The 18679-nt window shown below is 39.1% G+C and overlaps 1 protein-coding gene across 1 annotated transcript in view; it reads right to left on the reverse strand.

Moving 5' to 3' along the window:
- Nucleotides 1-18679, reverse strand: part of frem2b (FRAS1 related extracellular matrix 2b) — a 61102-nt gene that overhangs the window by 24541 nt on the left and 17882 nt on the right. The window contains exons 3-6 of the mRNA XM_044354818.1: nucleotides 9301-9447; nucleotides 5363-5593; nucleotides 2685-2810; nucleotides 1988-2239 (exon numbers count right to left, since the gene is read on the reverse strand). Coding sequence (XP_044210753.1) covers nucleotides 1988-2239; nucleotides 2685-2810; nucleotides 5363-5593; nucleotides 9301-9447 — 756 coding nt within the window. The remainder of the gene's footprint in view (nucleotides 1-1987; nucleotides 2240-2684; nucleotides 2811-5362; nucleotides 5594-9300; nucleotides 9448-18679) is intronic.

Consider the following 18679-nt stretch of genomic DNA (forward strand, 5'->3'; position numbering starts at 1 on the left):
TTCACAAGAATGGGATGGACGGACAACCTGAAAACATAATGCCTCAGGCCACAGCAGTTGCCGGAGGCATAATAAAAATGTCTGGACAGATTTGAAGGAGCTCAGGACGTATCCTGAGAACAGCCGCGTTAGTTCAAATTATTATTTTTTTATTTGGAATCTGTGATTGTGTTAGAAAATACAGAACATCAATTACCGTAGATCCTGACTTAAATTGTCGCCATGTTGGAAGATGTAACTAATTAATGAAGTTACCTATGCTGCGCCATCCAAAATAAAATGATGCACAGTCCCTCTCTCAAATCAGAGACAGTAGATGAAACACACGTATCATTCCAGCTGCTATGTGATGACTACAGATGTTTAATAAACATGGAAAAGATCCGACATTCTACAAGTTGTTGTGGGAAACTCACTCATCCAACGGAACATATTTCTGAACTTTGGGTCATTGGATTAAGCTCATGTGGATTATATTATTGGTAAGAATCTCCCTTAAAAATGTGTTTTGATTCTCATGTCAACCTGCAGTAGATGAAAAAGTGTGTAGCAAACTGCAAGGGGCAAAACTTAACATAAATTAAAGGTGTTTTATAATTTTGGAGACGTCTGTGTGCTCGTGCCTCTGCCAACTGAAGCCACGAAAATTGCCCTGTGTCTGCGTTTGTGATAAGAGGTGGTCTGAGCACGGTATATATCGCAAACGCAATTTCATGCCAAAATGAGCACCAAAATGGCACTGTGCCGCCTAATCTGCATAAACACAGCCTCAGCTGCGCTTCTCCTCCCGCTCCTTGTGCGCTCCTTTGTTGCCAGGAAATAACCAAACAGACACAGACGCAAAAACATAGACTTGCGCCTGAGGAAAATTGCATAAAAACTACGTCTACTCTGGCGCTGGCCTTGCGCCAGCAGGAAAACGGGGCACTAAGTCTCCTTGGATCAACTTATGCAGCCCAAAATATAAAATGTTTGCAATATTGCAACTTACAGTTTTTACTTTTTATAACCAATGTCCATCCAGTACATGTATAAAATAAGAGATTGCACAAATACAGTAACACCTCCAACTAACTCAGATAAAAGCCTTCTAGCCATGAAACAAATTCATGCCGCCTTTTATTGAGGTCTGGATCAGAAATTAAAAACCTTAAGAAGTGAAAGAAAAAAAGCACAAAAAGCCTTGTCTATGCGCCTCAAAGTGATTCAATAATCAAAACCCCTTTATGTCATATATAATTCTCTATGTAGATTTGTTATGAAGTGTCCATATAGAACTCACCATTGTTTCATGTATGAATCGCTTAATTGGTTGCAGCCTAAATCTAGAAGGCAATTTCACTGGGTTCGGTTCATCTTCAAAAGTATTTACTTTAATTGTCCTTCCTATTTGAAACAGTTTTTTTTGCTTCCATGTAGATCTTCATATCCACTCAGACATATGCAATATCCCTTTTTTTTTCTGCCAAGAATTTTCAAAGAAGTTGGACGCAGGTCATTCCAAAACAAAGCTCCATCCAACTGGAATAATCTTCCTCTTTCCGCGGCTATTTTCTCATCTTAAAACAAACTGTTAATGCTTTTAATTTGTGTGTACTTTCAATCTTCAGTTTATTTGTAGCACAAATAAACTGAAGACCAACTGCTTTAATTGCTGATTATGCTGATGTAATTGATTTATCATCTAGGTTACTGTATCCAATTTTTCTTGCTGGGGGCTGGTGGTGAGAGAGGGTGGGTGTGCTGTCTGTATCTGTGTATTTGTAGTGTATGTTTGTTATGTAATGCTGATTTCCTTTGTATGTGTTTCATAATTTTGTATTTGTGTTTATAGGATCCCCTTTGAAAATAAGATGCTACATCTCAAGGAGCTATCCTTTCAATAAATTCAAATTCAAAGGCCTTTAATCCTGTGTACCTGCACAGACTCCTTGACACTATATTGCATTCCATTTCACACTTGATGACTGGTGAAATACGATCTTACCGTCATCCATATCGGGTATGATGGTGATTCTGGCTGTGGGGAACTCTGAGCTCAGACGGCCCCCCATGGGCATGCTGAGGGTGACATTGAAGCTTTCCTCGTCTTCATACAGGGAATCATCAATGATCACAACTCGGCAGGATTTCTCCACCTCTCCCTTGTAGAAGCGCAGGATGCTGTGATGGTCCTCAGGCCTGGAGATGTAATCAGAGTAGGACAGCACTGTGGTGGGGACTGTGCCTGTGGCTGAAACTGAGTGGACAGAAAACAGAATTGAAGAGAGCGGTTAAATCAAGTTCAATCTGGACTTGCACTGTATCATTTACGGAAACATTTTGATCCAACATGGAACTTCTTTTCCCTTCACTCTCTTTTCTATTTTTAAAGGTTACATCATGTGTTTCTCTACTGTCACCTTGCACCTACTTTTTGATTTGCAAGAATAAAACTTTCTTTCAAACACTGAGCAGTCAAAATCATGCAAAATGTCTTTTTGCTTCATTCACCATCTGCTACTTCAGCCACAGTCTGGATCCAATTTCAAAGAAGAAAGCTGATCGAGGCAAGAGGAGCACTAGGAATAACTATCACTTCATTCCTGTTACTCTTTGTCACGTGATTCATCAAATCTGTTCCTAAAAATACACACAATTTACAACTTTACAGTTTATACTTCAACACACAGCTGTTGTTTTACCTTGCTGGGTGTAACAGATGACCATGAGCTCCTGAGTGACATCTCCACTCCTACGCACAGGGATAAGCAGCTCACCAATGTCCTCTTCTATGTTGTACACAGCTGATGGAATGAACACTGTTGACTCTGTATCGGAGGAAAATCAAACATCAATATATCAGATCATAGCTTTGACAAAATGTGTCAAATATTATTTGTTTTGAATACCATAGTGTTAAATCTTATCTGACTTTTGGTTTCTGTGTATAATCAGTTCTCTGGCAAATTACATTACTCATTACAGCTCTGCTGATGGTGCTTTCATCATATTTGATCAAAAACCAATATCTACTGTTTATTCATCAACAGCAAATATTCCAATCTATAGTCAGCTAACACTAATACACAGCATAACAAAGAAAAAGACAGCACTGGTTATTAACCCAGTAAGTGATACAGATGGATGTGGAAAATGTTATCCATAAGATAATGCTGTTTAAGAAGGAGGTCAAGAATTCCTTAGAGGATTATAAATATATATAGTCTCACACAGCTGCTTTCATTTAAGAAGTCTACTGTTAATTGTCTGCATAAAATGGCTACAATAAAAAGGTGTGTTCATTCGGTTTTCAAGCAGAGACACGTTAAACCATTAGTGTTTTTACTCAACAGTTTTACTGGCAGCTCTCCATCTCTTTGTCTCCTTCCTTCTCTAAGCTTTACATGGCAATCAGAAAGGTAATGAGTTTGCAATATTTCAACCATGAAATCTACAGAGCTCAGAGAGAAGCTTTGTATCCTTCTTAGTGAGCATCATGGTCACACACATTAACAAGGGCTCGGTTAGTCAACAGTACTTGACCTGTCCTTTCCCATCCTGAACACAATGCAAACAGTTGCACAGGATAATATGGCTACTCTCGGCTTCTTGTTTCTAACACTTAGCTGTTTCCAGTCTGAGCCGCTTTAGTCAGTCTTGTCTGAAAAAATATATTTTTCACCGTTGTATAGTGGCAGCTCCTGCACCATACAATTTCTCTGCTTGCAGTAAAATAAGCAAAAAAATACATTTTTATAAGCCTTCTGAGTTTATCTGACCTTGAAATATGTTAAAACTTTAGAAACCATAAACTGTTTCCTGATATGATAATAGACATATGGCTACAGAAAGACAATGTCTGCTCAAAGCATAACTACAGTAAACAGAAATAGAACTTCACATCTTGCAGAGAGATAGCTGACAGTTTTATTGATTTCCCTCCAGAGACTGATATTTTGTGAAACAAAATTCTAACTGAGCATATTAATTAGCATAAATTGTTGGCAGCAAATTCTTCCTTTTCACTCAATGAAGCCCTATGGGAGGGGAGAAGTATTCTCCATATTTATATTACACAGTTCTCTATCTCAGCTCTATAAAGCTGTTTTTCAGAAACACCACTCATCTGTTCTAGTAGAGCTTCTCCCATATTTACATTATGATAATTTCACATGTAAGGGAAGTCAGCGTGGTTAACTCCATATTCATTTGACCTTGTTTATCTACGGAGAGAAAATACTGCTGTTAAAAGTGGTTTGCTTTTTACTCATTGTGTATTTTCATCAAGCTGGGCTCAAGACATTAATTCCTCTCAGTTTTCAGTCTTCATGTGAATTAATCTTGTACTTAAAATATTATGTGCTCTGATGCCCTCAGGCAGATGGACAGAAACATTTCCCCGATCAATGCCCAAAATATGAAACAGCGGGTGTGAGGACGAAAGTATTCCTAAACTGAACTCTCTACTGCTAGAAAAAAGACCCACCTTCAGATACTCTTACAGTGATTTGTAAAATTCTGTGCATTCCTTGGGAAGTAGCCTACTTTTATGACTTGTCCATCATTTTAATGTAGTGTCAGAACAGGGATATGTACTGTACTATGTATTTGTTGCTGGCAATCAAAGTGGCAAACTAGTTTGTCAATGTGGGTCGATCATTGAAGCTGCATCCATTTTTCAAAATATAACTGATATCTTTGTCTTCTACAATCAGTGTCTGTCTATGTAACTGTTGAACATCAGTGTAAAATGGGGGATCGCTCTTTGATCCAAGACATGTGACATCAAACGCTCACTAATGTTTCAAATGGCTGAAAAATGTTGCTGTCAAACTCCATTGTAGCTCCACTTGTAATACAAGTGGGTGTGTTACAGTTTTAGATTATAGTTTTTAGGGTGGAATTTATTTAAAAGGAATCTATTATGCTTTTCCTTATTTTCTGTCCTATATATGATGTTACAATGTTGGATGTTCATATTAAGGGTGGCCAAAGTTTCAAATACTGAAGTTAACCCCTCCTGTTATTTAGTCATTTAAAAGCTTTTAATATGAAGCAGTAAAGCACAAAATGTTGGGATTTCATCAGCGGTAACTTAATACAACTCTGATATGGCTGCCCCTCAGCAAGCTTCTGGAAAGCTGGCCAATCAGAGCAGAGTGGGCTCATCAGGAGGGGGGGGCTTAAAGAGACAGGAGCTAAGACTGCCTGTTTTAGACAGAAGCTGCACTGAGGGGCTGCATAAAGGGCAAGTATAAGCTGAAAATGAGCATAATACATACCCTTTAACTTCACTAAAAATCTGTGCAATCCTCATTTTATATAAGAGTAATATATGAGAGTGATGGGAGTGATGCTAACAAGTGAAATCATCACTGACCATCATCAGGGTCCAGGATCTCCACAGTAGCAACCTCTGGAAATTCAAGGGCTGCCATCACAGGCTCAGACAGAACGATCTGGAAGGTCTCTGACACCTCGTACTCATTATCCGACAGGATCCGGACCTTCCAGGTGGCCGTGGTCTGGCCTGGATTGAACTGCACCTGTTTCTGAGATTTCCCCCGGAAATCTTTGTCCTTTTCTGCAGTTCCATCCTTGGTGCCAATACCTTAAGAAGGAAAGAGGAAAAAAACAGATTATCAAAAAAAATCCTCAAAACCTGTGAAAATTGCATACATCAGCCAATTATAATGAACTGGTTCTTGCAACTTTGAACATAAATTTTTCATAATTATCTTTGAATAAACAAATGGTGTTTTCTAGCATTCTGTGAATCTTAATAGCGGTATAACGGGATGGTTTTATAAATTATCTTATCAATAAAAAGATACATTTAATCTTTTGTTTTTCCATCTCTTATGAAACCAAGAAAATGTCACACCCCAGTTGGTCTAACCCTTCAATATATGCCAATCTATTGGTTGCAGTTTCCCACCCCGAGTGTTTCAAATGGCCATGGTGGGAATAAAGCCAATTATCCCTCATGTCAGTTTGGTCTCAGCAGCAGTGGCTGGAGGCTGACTTGTGTTGTATGACCTTCAGCATGTGAGCTGTTTGATGGGGCCTACAGTTACTATTGTTGTGACACTGGCAGGATTCCTGTTGAGCATGAGCACTAGAGCCGGTGAAATGTCACACAGCCTCTCCATTGTCTTTGCTAACTGGCCACACAATACGCAGCAGGAGTGTGGCAGTAAATAGAAAGAACATGGCTGCACAAGGCAATCTTGCTGGCTGCAACAAATGTAGAAAACAAGAAATTACTGAGGAGAAAAACTGGAAAGTCGCATCAGGACTACACACAAGATCTTCAATAGACAACAGATTGAGAAATGCATGAGTTTGGGTTTTTGAGAAAATTACCATTCTGTTCTTTGATCAAAATAAAAAGTGAGCTTTGATATGCAAGTGTGGACAGAAGGAAAAAGGCCCTTGCCCATATGTGCTGAGATAAAATGGTCAAGCTCAATGGAGCTTGAAAAATCAGCAGTCTTCAAAGCTGGGAGAGGAGAGAGTATAATTTGCTCCTAACTCTATCTCCTACGCAGTGCCTGGATTGGATGGCCCTCATCACAGCAGTCACTCTGAGGCTGAGTGCCACCTGCACTGTGCACATTGACCAGTGAAGCAGCAGACCGCCAGTGGGCTCCTCTGATCAGTATTCACTCAGGCAGGGCTGGGCAGGAGGAGATATCTCCAGTCTTCATGAGGAGGCACTGGCCTGAGCTCAGTCGCTCATCGCAACACTGAGGCAGATGGGTGGCTTGAATTGTCAGGCTGTTCTGGCAGCCTGTTTATGCTGCTTAATCAAAACCATTTTTGTTGTTTTTGCTCTCCTGTCCTCACTGCAGCAGAAGGAAACTACAAATGATGATACTATCTTACTGGGACGGGATATTGGTTGTTAGTGCACCTGCAGTGAAAATGCTGCAGACAGGTTTTTGAAGTATGTATGATAAAATATGTCCAAAATAATAATTTCTTAGGTAACATGTTTCAAACTAAAACCATACAGTGTTTCCCCAACCGTTGCCTTGGAGGGGTAGCCCACCCCCCCCACCCCGAACAGGACCCCCTGCTGCCATGAAAGAAACAAGACATTTTATTTTTGTTAAATAAATAACACACACACACACACACACCCTTCTCCCAAAAAGCAGTCAGCCTAAAGGAAAAATTGCCATAGTTAATTATTAAAGCCTGCCATATAATTGTGTTGCTTTCAGGAGCTTTGGATATGGTTGTGTTACAGCTGAAACACGGCAGAAAAAGGGCAAGAGGTTTGACAGGCGTATTACAATAGTCATTAATGTAATGGTATGTAAAAAATAGTATTCTGTTGAATCATTCGGTTAGGTCTGCAAATGTTTTACTTGGCTGGAAGTTAAAAAGAAGTATTTCCATGGCTTTTTGATAAGACTGACAAAAAGAGAGCAGTGTGATGTATAATCAAAGAATCACTGCCTGAGGATGTAAACATGTGCTCACTTACTGTAATGAGAAATGGACAACATAAAGGGTTTCACATTTGTATTTGGAAAGAGAATCTTTATTGCTATTGGTACTTTTTGTCAAATCAAAATGGTTCTGGTTGGACGTCTGGAATCTAAATTACACATTCCTTTATGTGCTTTCTATCACCAGCAGGGAGACGTACGTCATCCTCCCTCATTCATCATCATTTCCCTGCATTCTGCCTCAATCAGAAAAAAAACTGCACTTTTGAAAAGCTATGGTATGGATTTAAAAGCATGCAACAGTAATTTCTGACATTATAAAAATGCAAGACATTTTTTCTCTGGGCACTGAACCCAGAGTGCATCCGAAGTTCAAAGTAGCGCTTCTTTAATTTATAATATAACCATTAATAAAACAGTAGTGATGCTCCAGAAAATCAAAACAAGGAACAATTATTTGATTATGGCTCCTTATACAAGATATATTATTTTGTTGTTTAATATTAATTTGCAAAGAGATCACTTCGGGGTCATCACACAGGCATTTCAGTTGATTTCTCATTTTCCGTTTCTTTTGTTGTTGCACCTTATCAGTGTGAACAATAAAATCTAAGTGCATTATATATAATCGTAAAGTTATTTACTTCTTACTGTGAATTCTTGTCATCTATATCTGCCTGCAGTATATGATGATCCGCCAAAGGATTTATATTTTTTTTATTTCACTGAGACACTGAGAGTAGATATACTCTGCAGTGTGAGGCATTATAAAGGTCAGCAAAATTTGCATATCACCTCAGAGATGTTTCATTACTTAGAAGCCCTGGGGCATACAAAGAGAAAGACGACAGTACAATAAATGATCCTACAGGATTTGACCTTTAACATCAAGCCATTTTAATTACACCTCATTTTTACAGACATAGTAAATGGCAGCACTAAAAAGGGCCATTGGTGCCAATAGTAAGAATTCCTGCCACTCATAAACTCAAATACAGCAGCTCGTTTTTTTTTAACAGTGTTAACAGTTATTGTTCGTTTAGTTCCGGCCATTAAATTGCCTCGACTAACATTTGGAGTGGCACTTTTCTGAGGCTACCAACTTCGGGTGACCTTTCTCATGTGCACATGCACTCTCTAGGGGATTGTCATGCACTATTGTGTGATTGGTACGTAAATACTGGCTGGAGGAGAAGGGTTAGAGGTCATGACCCGTGTGACCCGAAAGGGTGCCTGGGTCAGCCCTAGGGATGTACTATATCAGAGAGAGTGTGTGTGTGTGTTTAGTTGTCTATCAACATGCAGGCCTCTGGCACTCTGCTTTAAGCAAACACACAGTATGTGTTCTAAAATGTAAAAAAGGCAGATAAAAATGGTCTTTTGTCAAGGGGCTTTGTTTTTCATCGCTTTGTCTGTTACTTAACAAGGTAACTAAAAAGAATCAGCAGATTGAGCAAGTTAGGCCACAAACGAGTGAGTTTGTGGTGTGGAACCAGGAATTCTTTAAAGATTTCACAGCAACGTGAACACATTTGTTTATTTTCTTAAGATCTACTGTGCTTACTTGAATGAAAAAAAAAAAAAGGCAAATGGTGGCATATGGCATTTTTATTGTTTCTTAATTTATTTGGTTAGTATTATTTATTTATTTTTGTGTTTTTAAAAATAGTTATGTATTATAATATATTTATTTAGGCTATTTATTATGTATATCTTGGTGCAGATCTGGGTCCAAATCAAGATTAAACCTTATCTCTCTTAAAACAGAAATGTAAGAAATAATAATGAGTATTCTACGTCACATTGGATTGGATCATTAACATAAGTGACATGATGGAATCAGAAAGTATCTGCTTACTAACGAACGAAGTCTCCCCAAGGTAGCCCCGACGTTTTAGCACCACCTCCAGGAACTTGACCTCTTCATCCACCACGTAGTGTTCCTTCTCTAAAGAGATCCAAGCCCAGTTGAGACGGAACTGCTGGTCCCTCAGTTTGTTGCCTCCTGCAGTTAAAACAGTTAATACAGTTAAAACTCACCATACAGCATGGGGAAAACACAAAGTCAAATAGCCTAACTGGGCTTTAATAAACCAAAACATGTTTTGAATATTAGCATATTTATTTGTCTCTGGGATGGTACAGCAGTTTTGGATAACCCTTATTAGAAGTATTTCTTGGATACCTTCAGGACTTGACTTTGAGACTCCTAGCCAGCACACAGTGGGAGGTATGAGGGGTGCACAGCCCTTATGCAAAAGGAATAGGGTTTGTGCCGTCTAATTGCTTCATTTCTAATTAAGATAAAAGGTGTCTGTTTCCTGTCTGAACTGGGTTATTTTATCCTTGCCTTTTGAAGTTGGATTCAAAGGCAGAGGCTACAGTCCTGGAGGGCATCACTGCTACCGTTTGACCATAAAAAGTCAAAGCAGCGCACATACACAGGCATCAAATACAGCCAGATACACAAACACTGATAAAAAGAAAAAATGTGCAAACACGTACACACACACTGACTCATACAGAAACCACAGCAGACTTTAATGATGTCATTTCTAGAGCTCTGGCTAACAGTCTAAATAATTATTCATTGGTTCCTAAAAATCCGCATGCATCCACCGGCCCACACAGAGCTGCTGCCTGCTGCCATAGTGGATGAAGATGGTGAGATCCAGTTGACTGAGCCGCTAAACATCTGGCAGCTTTGAAAGTGGTGGAATAAAAGTGAAACTGCCGGGAGGGTGCAGGGACAGTGGTTCAGTGATTTCAGAGTGTTGCTTTTGTTTGTGTTAAGCACGACTGAGGGTCTCTTCCCCACCCCACCCCACCCCGGGTGTTACGGTCAGTAAAACTGTCACGTCCAGATGACTGCTCTACTGTTTCCATTTCCTTTCTTAATGGGCACGGTGAGACCTATACACATTCACCCTGGGAGTTTTATTATGTGTGAGGGTGTGTGCATTTACGAGTTTGCGTGTCTGAATGTGTGCACATGTGAAATCTCCTCTGCACCTGTTCAAATCTCTTTCTTTTGGTCTAACAGTCTATATATTCTGTCTTAATGTCCCTGACATTGACGCTTTTTGATAATTTGGACCCGTAACTGGGACAAAAGGACAAAGTCAGTGTGACACACAAGGACAAACAGAGAGCGCCAACTCTTTTGAATGATTAGGTTGAATAAATTCCATTCATCCATAATGAACACACTGAAGGACTTTGATGTTTTCTACCAGACAGGATATGAACAATAGCAAATATGAAGAATCTAGTGAGATGCTAAAGAAACACACCTCTCTCTAATTTATCTTTGCACTTATGATTACCAACACTAACAGCTTTTATTAAAAAACCTTGAAGAGAAGAAAAATAAAGAAAACAGACGGTGATGTTCCTTGAACTTACAGATGCAGTTCATAGTGAACTTCAGACAGACTCTGTGATGTCAACACTGAGCTGTAAGTGGGACAAAAGGCTGCAGAAAGTGTAAAGAAACGAGACGAGAATCTGCTCTATTTTCTCTCGCATGCAAAATGAACAAAATGTTTGAATCATTTAGTTGTATACATTACATGAAATGTTCATGAATACGGAATTTCTCTCTCCGTTTCAAAAGAGATGCTTGGTTTTTCTTCTTTTTTACTCCAGAGCCACCACTTCAACACAGTTGTGTGTGCATTGTTTCCTTCACAACTGGTCTCAGTATTTCCTTTAAAACCCCATGCATTAAATTCTTTTAATTGGTGAAACATGGTAGATTTAATAATAACCACATAGTCTAGCTGGAAGACTTGCTCTCAGTTTTTTAAGTTTCTATAGTTAGTGCTCTTTTGTGCGTCCGCACAGCCATCAAATGACTGCTCATGTGAATAAACCCAGTTCCTCTGTTTATTCCAAATAAGCTGCCATTACCACTGATAGTCATGTAATGTGGTTCATGACTGTTGTGCCAAAATTTGCATCATTTACAGCAATTAGGAGAGAATAAATGACAAGAATACCATAGCAGATGGTGGCAGATTAAGTTCGACTAACATAATAAAATCACAAACAAGCATGATCTTTGTTACACTGTTTGGAAAACTAGCAATAAGAATTCAGTCTACGACCAAAAATAGTGTGTTCACAGTTTCTTGGAGTAAACAATTTTTGGCACAACAATATGTGTTTAAAGCAGCAAATATTGCGGATGTAAAGGTTGATTCACCATTGTATTGTTTCAGCTGGCAATAGAGCCACACAAACAATATGTGTATTTTGTTTTTTTTTAATGAAAATGTCTCAAGTGACACATTTAATAACTCATGCATTGTTGAGGTCTACCACAGTGGAGGATTTTTGCTTCCTGTGTGTTCCACATCAGTCTTCTGGAGACAGGCGACCTGTGTATGACAGGACCTCCCTACTCCATTTGGATTAAAGCCAGCAGCATGGCATGCATGCCACTGGTAAACACTGCATGTGTGATCTCTGAGTCGTGAAGGAGCCTGTCCTCCTCTGAGGTAATGGAAACTGAGAAGGTCTTGGCTATTTATCTGAATTCACACACAGACTTTGCAATAGTTATGACACCATTTATACACTTGATCTGAAGTATAATTCTAGAAAATGGAGAAAATAAATTATTTATGCATCATTGCTCTATAATCAAACACTCAGGAAGGGACATTCCAGGACTATTTAACGGTAGGATTCATCCAAAATACCTCACACATTTTGATAACAACATTAAAGAGTGTTTTGCATCATTATTTACATGACACTGAAGAAACAGCCCCAGACATCAAACTAAGCCTCAAAGAGGCAGCTGTCCCTTTCAAGATGAATCACATTAAACACCTGTTTGACTTGTGACTACAGTGAGAACAGTGTGACAGTATTCACAAACAGAAAGTGGATCTATCAATTATTCATTTTTCATATCCAGCTAAGTCTAAAGAGGAATAGTTCCCAAAGCAGTGCTTTCAAATCTCAGAGGAAATAAATTATGTTCACAGTTTATAGTACATACAATCAAATCATGACATGAGCAAATATTGAGTTAAGGAGGCATTAAAGTCCTGGTAAAGCCGAAGTGGCCTTCGGGTAGCTGGGGAGTGAAGGTGCTCGTTTCCAGAGGACCACTTCACTCCTCCAGATTTCTTTCTAATTAAGATAAGCAGGGGTTGGGGTAAGTCCACTTCAAAGAGGCCCCAAGGAAAACACCAGAGTTAATCTTTCACTAGCACTCACAGCACTGAGACAGAATTTAGAGGACAATATCAGTATCTCTTATGTTCAGGTCTGTGCACTGCTGTGCAGTTCAGTGCAGCAACATACATCACCAGCAGTCACTGCTAGCATAAGCTGCATAACCATTAACCATTAGACTGTATTTCTACATTATATCCATATTACCATTAAAATCACATGGTAATAGCAGGAGTCCAACAAAGCCAGAGCTAATAATCTTAATTCATTCAGTGAATTAATTGACTGCCTGCCTGTTCTTTTGTCTTGTTGGTTTCTTGTAAAGTTTTCGCTTAAAAGTCCCAATAAATAATAGTGTCCGAAAAGTGCATACAATTTAAAACAAAGAGAGTAAGTAAAACCTATAATAATTTAACCACTAAATCATAACTAGCCTGTCACAAAAACCTTTGTCCAGTACATGTAGCTGCACTGCTAAACACAAGTGCTGTCCGCTAACATGGCGGATGTATCATGAGGGACAGAAGCCTTTTGAGAGAAGCCAAAGAATGTGGAAGGCTCGGCTGTGCCAACTTAGTGCCCCTGTCTCCTCCCTGCACACATGTTGCAGACGGCCTTATTTGGTCACTGTCAAGCATCGTGGGGCCACGATGCCCTGTGGACCCTCGTCTGTTCATTCAGCCAGGCAGACAGACAGGCGGCCCTTCGCCCACAGAGCCAGCATCACCCTGATTAGGGTGGATAAATTGGGACTAGCCAGTGAATCATGCTCAATAGACACAATGCATCTAAAAATACTTAATGATCATATACTGCAAATGGACTTTCTGTGCAATTTCCTTGATCTGCAATAACTGTAGTCTATTGTAGCAGTAAAATGTCAAGAAACATATTACAGAGATAGATAAAATATTGTGCACAAGACCAGCAACATGCTCACATTTTATTTTTTACTTTTTAATGATGCAGTTAAAGGAGACTGGAGGTCTAATAGGGTTAGGACCAATAGTTAGTTCCTGTTTCCAATAAACTTCAAATTTTACTTTCATAAAAATAGAAAGCTAAAATTCCAGGAACAAATTCCTGGTCCACACTTAATTTGTTTAAATGCATGTAAATACTGTCTTTAAATCAGCAATAACAGATTTTTGGTCACTTGGCGGAGATAAGTTGTGAGCACAACATTGACATATCATCACCTTTTAATTTCATATGGTGAGCTTGTTGCCAAACAGTTGATTATTTACACATACAGAGCAACATTCATTTGGATTCAAGTTTCTGGCCAACTGTGAATGCCAAATATTCTCTTGTCTATGTTTCTTTTAACTTTGTTTTTGGTCTCCACCGACCCCTGAGAAAAATATCTGGCTCTTTAGCTGCTAAATGCTTGACTACAGCAGCCATGTATGTTCACACTGTAATAGTCACTAACTGTGTCTGTTTGCCGTTTGGTGCTGAGCAGGACATGTACAATGGGTTTTTACAAGTTACAAGACAAACAACAATAAAAATGACAAACTTAAAATTTGTAGTCACACAGGACTGAAAGAATAAAAAAATGTAAATACACTGTTCCCTCAAGGACTTCTATATTGTGGGGTATGATGAACACTGCAGTGTCTAAGGGGTGTTAGTGGGGCTTTAATCTTTTAATCTTGTTAAGTTTTCAATTTTTTATGGTAGAGGGATTTTTTTTAAATAGCTCGATGCTGTTTCTTGAACAAAAAATGTGAGACACAGTGATAAGATGACTTCAAATTCAAGTCAGACAAAAATTGTTCTTGGAAAAATCTGTGACAAATATAAACCTATTCCATCATCAACTAGTACTAACTCTAAAATGAGTTTTCTTTCGGTTTCATAATGCACCACACCATACCAGCATATTTTTCACCTCTCCAATTAAGGGAAAAGGGATATGATAATCCTGTTGAAGGAAAGAAAGCACATGGCGGAGCAGAGAGAGAGAGCTATATGGTCTAATCACCCTAAGCCTTGTATCAGCAGTAACGAGTGGGGAGTGGGCCATGGCTTGAAAGATTTAGAACTGTTATGATTTCACAGGCCCTAAACCCTTTTCTACCAGCACAGCCTTTCAGGGAACTAGTCTGCCGTAAATTTGGCCGCTCTGCAGGGTCCATTCTGGCTGCTGCCGCCTCTGTGTCCACTCTGACATAGTGGTCACTCTGAGGCGACATTTGAGGTGCCTGAAAGAAAGGCCAAAGGCGCTTCTGAACAAAAGTGCTGGGTCAGAGAGCCATGCAAGGCTTAAAGCAAGCAAGGCTTTGCTCTCAGCAGGGAAAGTTCTTTGAGATTAACATCTGAACCACAACTATAGAGGTGGTTAAACCCTTAGTACTTTTTTTCCCCGAATTTGACATACAACAGATAGAAATACTTTCTTTCAAATTTTCAGTTAAATGTCTTACTTCTATAACTGTTTAGAGGGTGTTAGACGAATACAGGATAATAAATGCAGAGGGAATGAAGTTGTTACATATTACACCCACTGTATACACTCAGAACTTATGCTGGTTGTGCTGAAGTTTTAAACACAGATTTTTTATGCCTTGTGGATCATAGTTCACTGTTTACTTGGCACAATTTTTCTACCACTTAACAGATATATATTTATTCATTTATTCATCTTTATGCAGGCCAGGGCTGAAACTGAAGACTGGCAAACTACTAATTCCACTGCTCAGAGTCAACACATAACAGTGATGGTTGGATGAGCAAAGAAAACTGAATGGCTCATGGGAACAAGGGCATATTTTGAAATGCTGTGGATGTTGGTTACTAACCAAAGTACAGCACTTAAATTTATAGTTTATGATTTCAATGTGCATTCTGTAAATTGAAATTGTGCTTTAGTGCTCTTATAATGCTGTCCTCCACAGTAGGAATGAAAATAAGAAGGCTTTTAAGCAAAGCAACAACCTTCACCTTGTCCCTACACTTTCTACATTTGATTCCAAATTGCAGCACAAGGTTGTTGTGGAAACCGCTTAGCAACTTTCTTCCTCAGTCACAAAGTAAGAGCCCCTCCTCTGTGCGGAAAGGCAGCGAGGAATTCCCAGAGCTCTTATTTCCAATGGGGCTCCTTTATCTGTGGCCCAGGAGAGAAATGTGGCTGAGGAAATACTGTACAGTGTGATTGTAGGGAAAGGTCACTCTGTCCTGGGACTTCTGCTCCATGCTCCAGTGTCCTCACACAACTGCCATAGATGACGTCATTTGTCATCTGCTACAGAAAACACTTCACACAAAAACCACATGGGAGCACTTTAGCTGAAGGTTCTTTGGCTTCTGTTTTTTTTTTTAAGTCATGAGGAACATGAAAAACTAAATTGATAAAAAGCATATGAATCAAAGTGCAGATATGAAAAAAAAACAGCATAACTGCCCTTTGGATGTTTGCTAGGGCCAATATTTCTCTGTCTAGAAATGACTGACATCATGTACATGCAAACATCCTGGGTTTTTAAGTATAATCCTATTAGCCTCGCCTGGAAACATTAGTTGAAACAGAATCTTTCCAAACACGTTAAGGATTAGCAAGCGGTCAACTCTGGATGTACGACCTTGCAGAAGATCTGTTCTGTCGCGGTTTGCTGATTTTCAACCAAGGGCACAGGGTGTCCTGCTGAGCAGCCAAGATCAGGACTTATCCCTGATCATGGCTTCATCACTAGTGCTGTAAAAATGACTGTTCAGACTTGGTCTGGCACAAGTTATGAAAAGTTTTCCCTTCTTTTTGGTTAAGCTCCAATCATACACTAGCTAACTAGAAATACCTCCTCACAGTTGAATGCCTCCACCAACCAGTCAAGACTCATACAATTTGTAGTGAAGACTCTTAAGGAATTTAATAAAAGGTATTAAGTGTATTTTCCTTATATGTGTTCACATGCTTGGCCAACAAAGCCGATTCTGAAAGAACACAAAGTTTTAGCGATGATAGTAGACAATGCTTCAGATATGCATGTTGCTGCAAAGAAGCTATAAATTCTAAAACATGCTTCACACACATCTTCATCCTGTCAGCGCAGAAGATCGATATAGTCACCATAGTTTCAAGGTGAGCATCCAAGATTAGTGTCACCAATTCAGTATCCGACCAAATGTGAAATATGGTCATAATTTCCCCTTCTGTTCCTTAGTGATGGCGTTGAATAATGGCCAGAAAACTGTTTTCACTGAACATTATGATGTCACAATGAAGTTGACCTTTGACCTTTTGGATATAAAATGTCATCACTTATTAATTTTATCCTATTAGACATTTGTGTGAAACTTTGTCATAATTAGCATATAAATTCTTGAGTTATGGCCAAAAAACGTGTTTTGTGAGGTCACAGTGACCTTTACCTTTGACCTTTGACCACCAAATTCTGATAAATTCATCCTTAAGTCCAGGTGGATGTTTGTGACAAATTTGAAGAAATTCCCTCAAGGCGTTCCTGAGATATCATGTTCACGAGAATGGGACGGATGGACGCACAGATGTACAACCCGAAAACATAATGCCTCCGGCCACGGCTGTCGCCAGCAGAGAGGCATAGAAAGGTGAAGGATTCAAAACAAATTCTCAACCCACCATTAAATACATAAGGTACATATGAATAATTCATATTCCACTGACATCTAGACTGTAAGAAACATTTTGTTGTTTGGCCTTGTTCAGCGGGATGATAACTATAGGCCTGAAAACTGAAAAGATGAAAAGTCAAACTCTCCTGTATCTCTGTACAAGCAAGTAAAAAAAATCAATTTGTCGAACTTGAGTTTTCGGAACCCATCCAAAAGAGGTATAAAAGTCGTTGCTGAGGGCTTTGCTTGTTTGATTGTGTAGGTGAGGTCAGACAAAGTATTCCTTGATTGCCCTTGAATGGCATTCCTGCCTGTCAAAGAGGATGCAGCCTCGAGTGACTTAATTAACAGTCAGCTACACGGTTTAAAGAGCAAAAGCCTGAAGTCTCAATAGTAGGGGAAATAACAACAAAAGGCTGAATTAGTAGCTGCAGGGTTTTTTTTCTCTAGAATTGACATGTAAAGGTCATTGTGGATTTAAAATCAAGAGTTTCTCGCTCATTACCAGTCAATTGTGTACAGTACGACAGCCACAGGGCCAAAGTTACCAGAGTAGCTTTGGAAAGTCTCCATTAAGATGAATAAAAGAGGAAACCTGCAAAATATATCTATTACCATTTAAACATTATATATAAACCCAATAATACCTTCCTTAATAGCAAGTTGTAAAATAATAACGTGTCACCCATTTTGAGCTTATCTTTAAATAATAAAAGAAAATGTCAGACACTTCCTGCCTAAAAAAATGAGCTCATTAAGAGAAAAATCTGTCTCTATCTCAGGGGCTGAAATGATTGCATTGTTACATGTGGATGTTTTATACCTCCACTCTTTCATGGTGCTGGTGACTGAATAGAGAAGAACAGAGTTAGTGAAATAACAAGGAGATACAAGGGGGAGTGTGAAAATGTGAGAGAAAACAAAGTAACATAAGGATGCAGGATGAAGGGACTTGATAAAGAGAGGGGGACGTTCTTTTTCTTGACCCCTGAATGCACAGTGTTTGCTCTCTTGTCAGACCGTATAATGGTGGACTGTTTGCTGAAAGCAGCAGTGTGAGGCCATAGAATATAAAACCGCATCCCAGTCTCACAGACTCATGAGCTCCATACTAATAGAGCTGAGTGTTTGTCGTAGCTGTTCTCAGGGCCGGCCTCCATTAGTTTCATTTATAACAACATGTTTCAGCTGCATTTCACAGTTGTGACTTACAAATCCTCAAATGTAGAAAGGTTTTTCGTCTGAGAGGAAAATGCTCCCTGAAAAGCTGAGATGTTAATTCCTAAAGAAGTGTTAAATGACTCTTGGTTCATTGTTTATGACTGGTGAAAAGAAGCCTTCAAGTAGAACTATGCAAACCTGCATGTTAAAGATAAGCATGGGCATTCATGAAAAGAGGGGAGAAAATGTCTGAGGATTTAGTGTTGTTATTGTCTCCTTCTTGTAATATT

Source organism: Thunnus albacares, chromosome 6, assembly GCF_914725855.1.
Source record: "Thunnus albacares chromosome 6, fThuAlb1.1, whole genome shotgun sequence".
Classification (NCBI taxonomy): Eukaryota; Metazoa; Chordata; class Actinopteri; order Scombriformes; family Scombridae; genus Thunnus; species Thunnus albacares.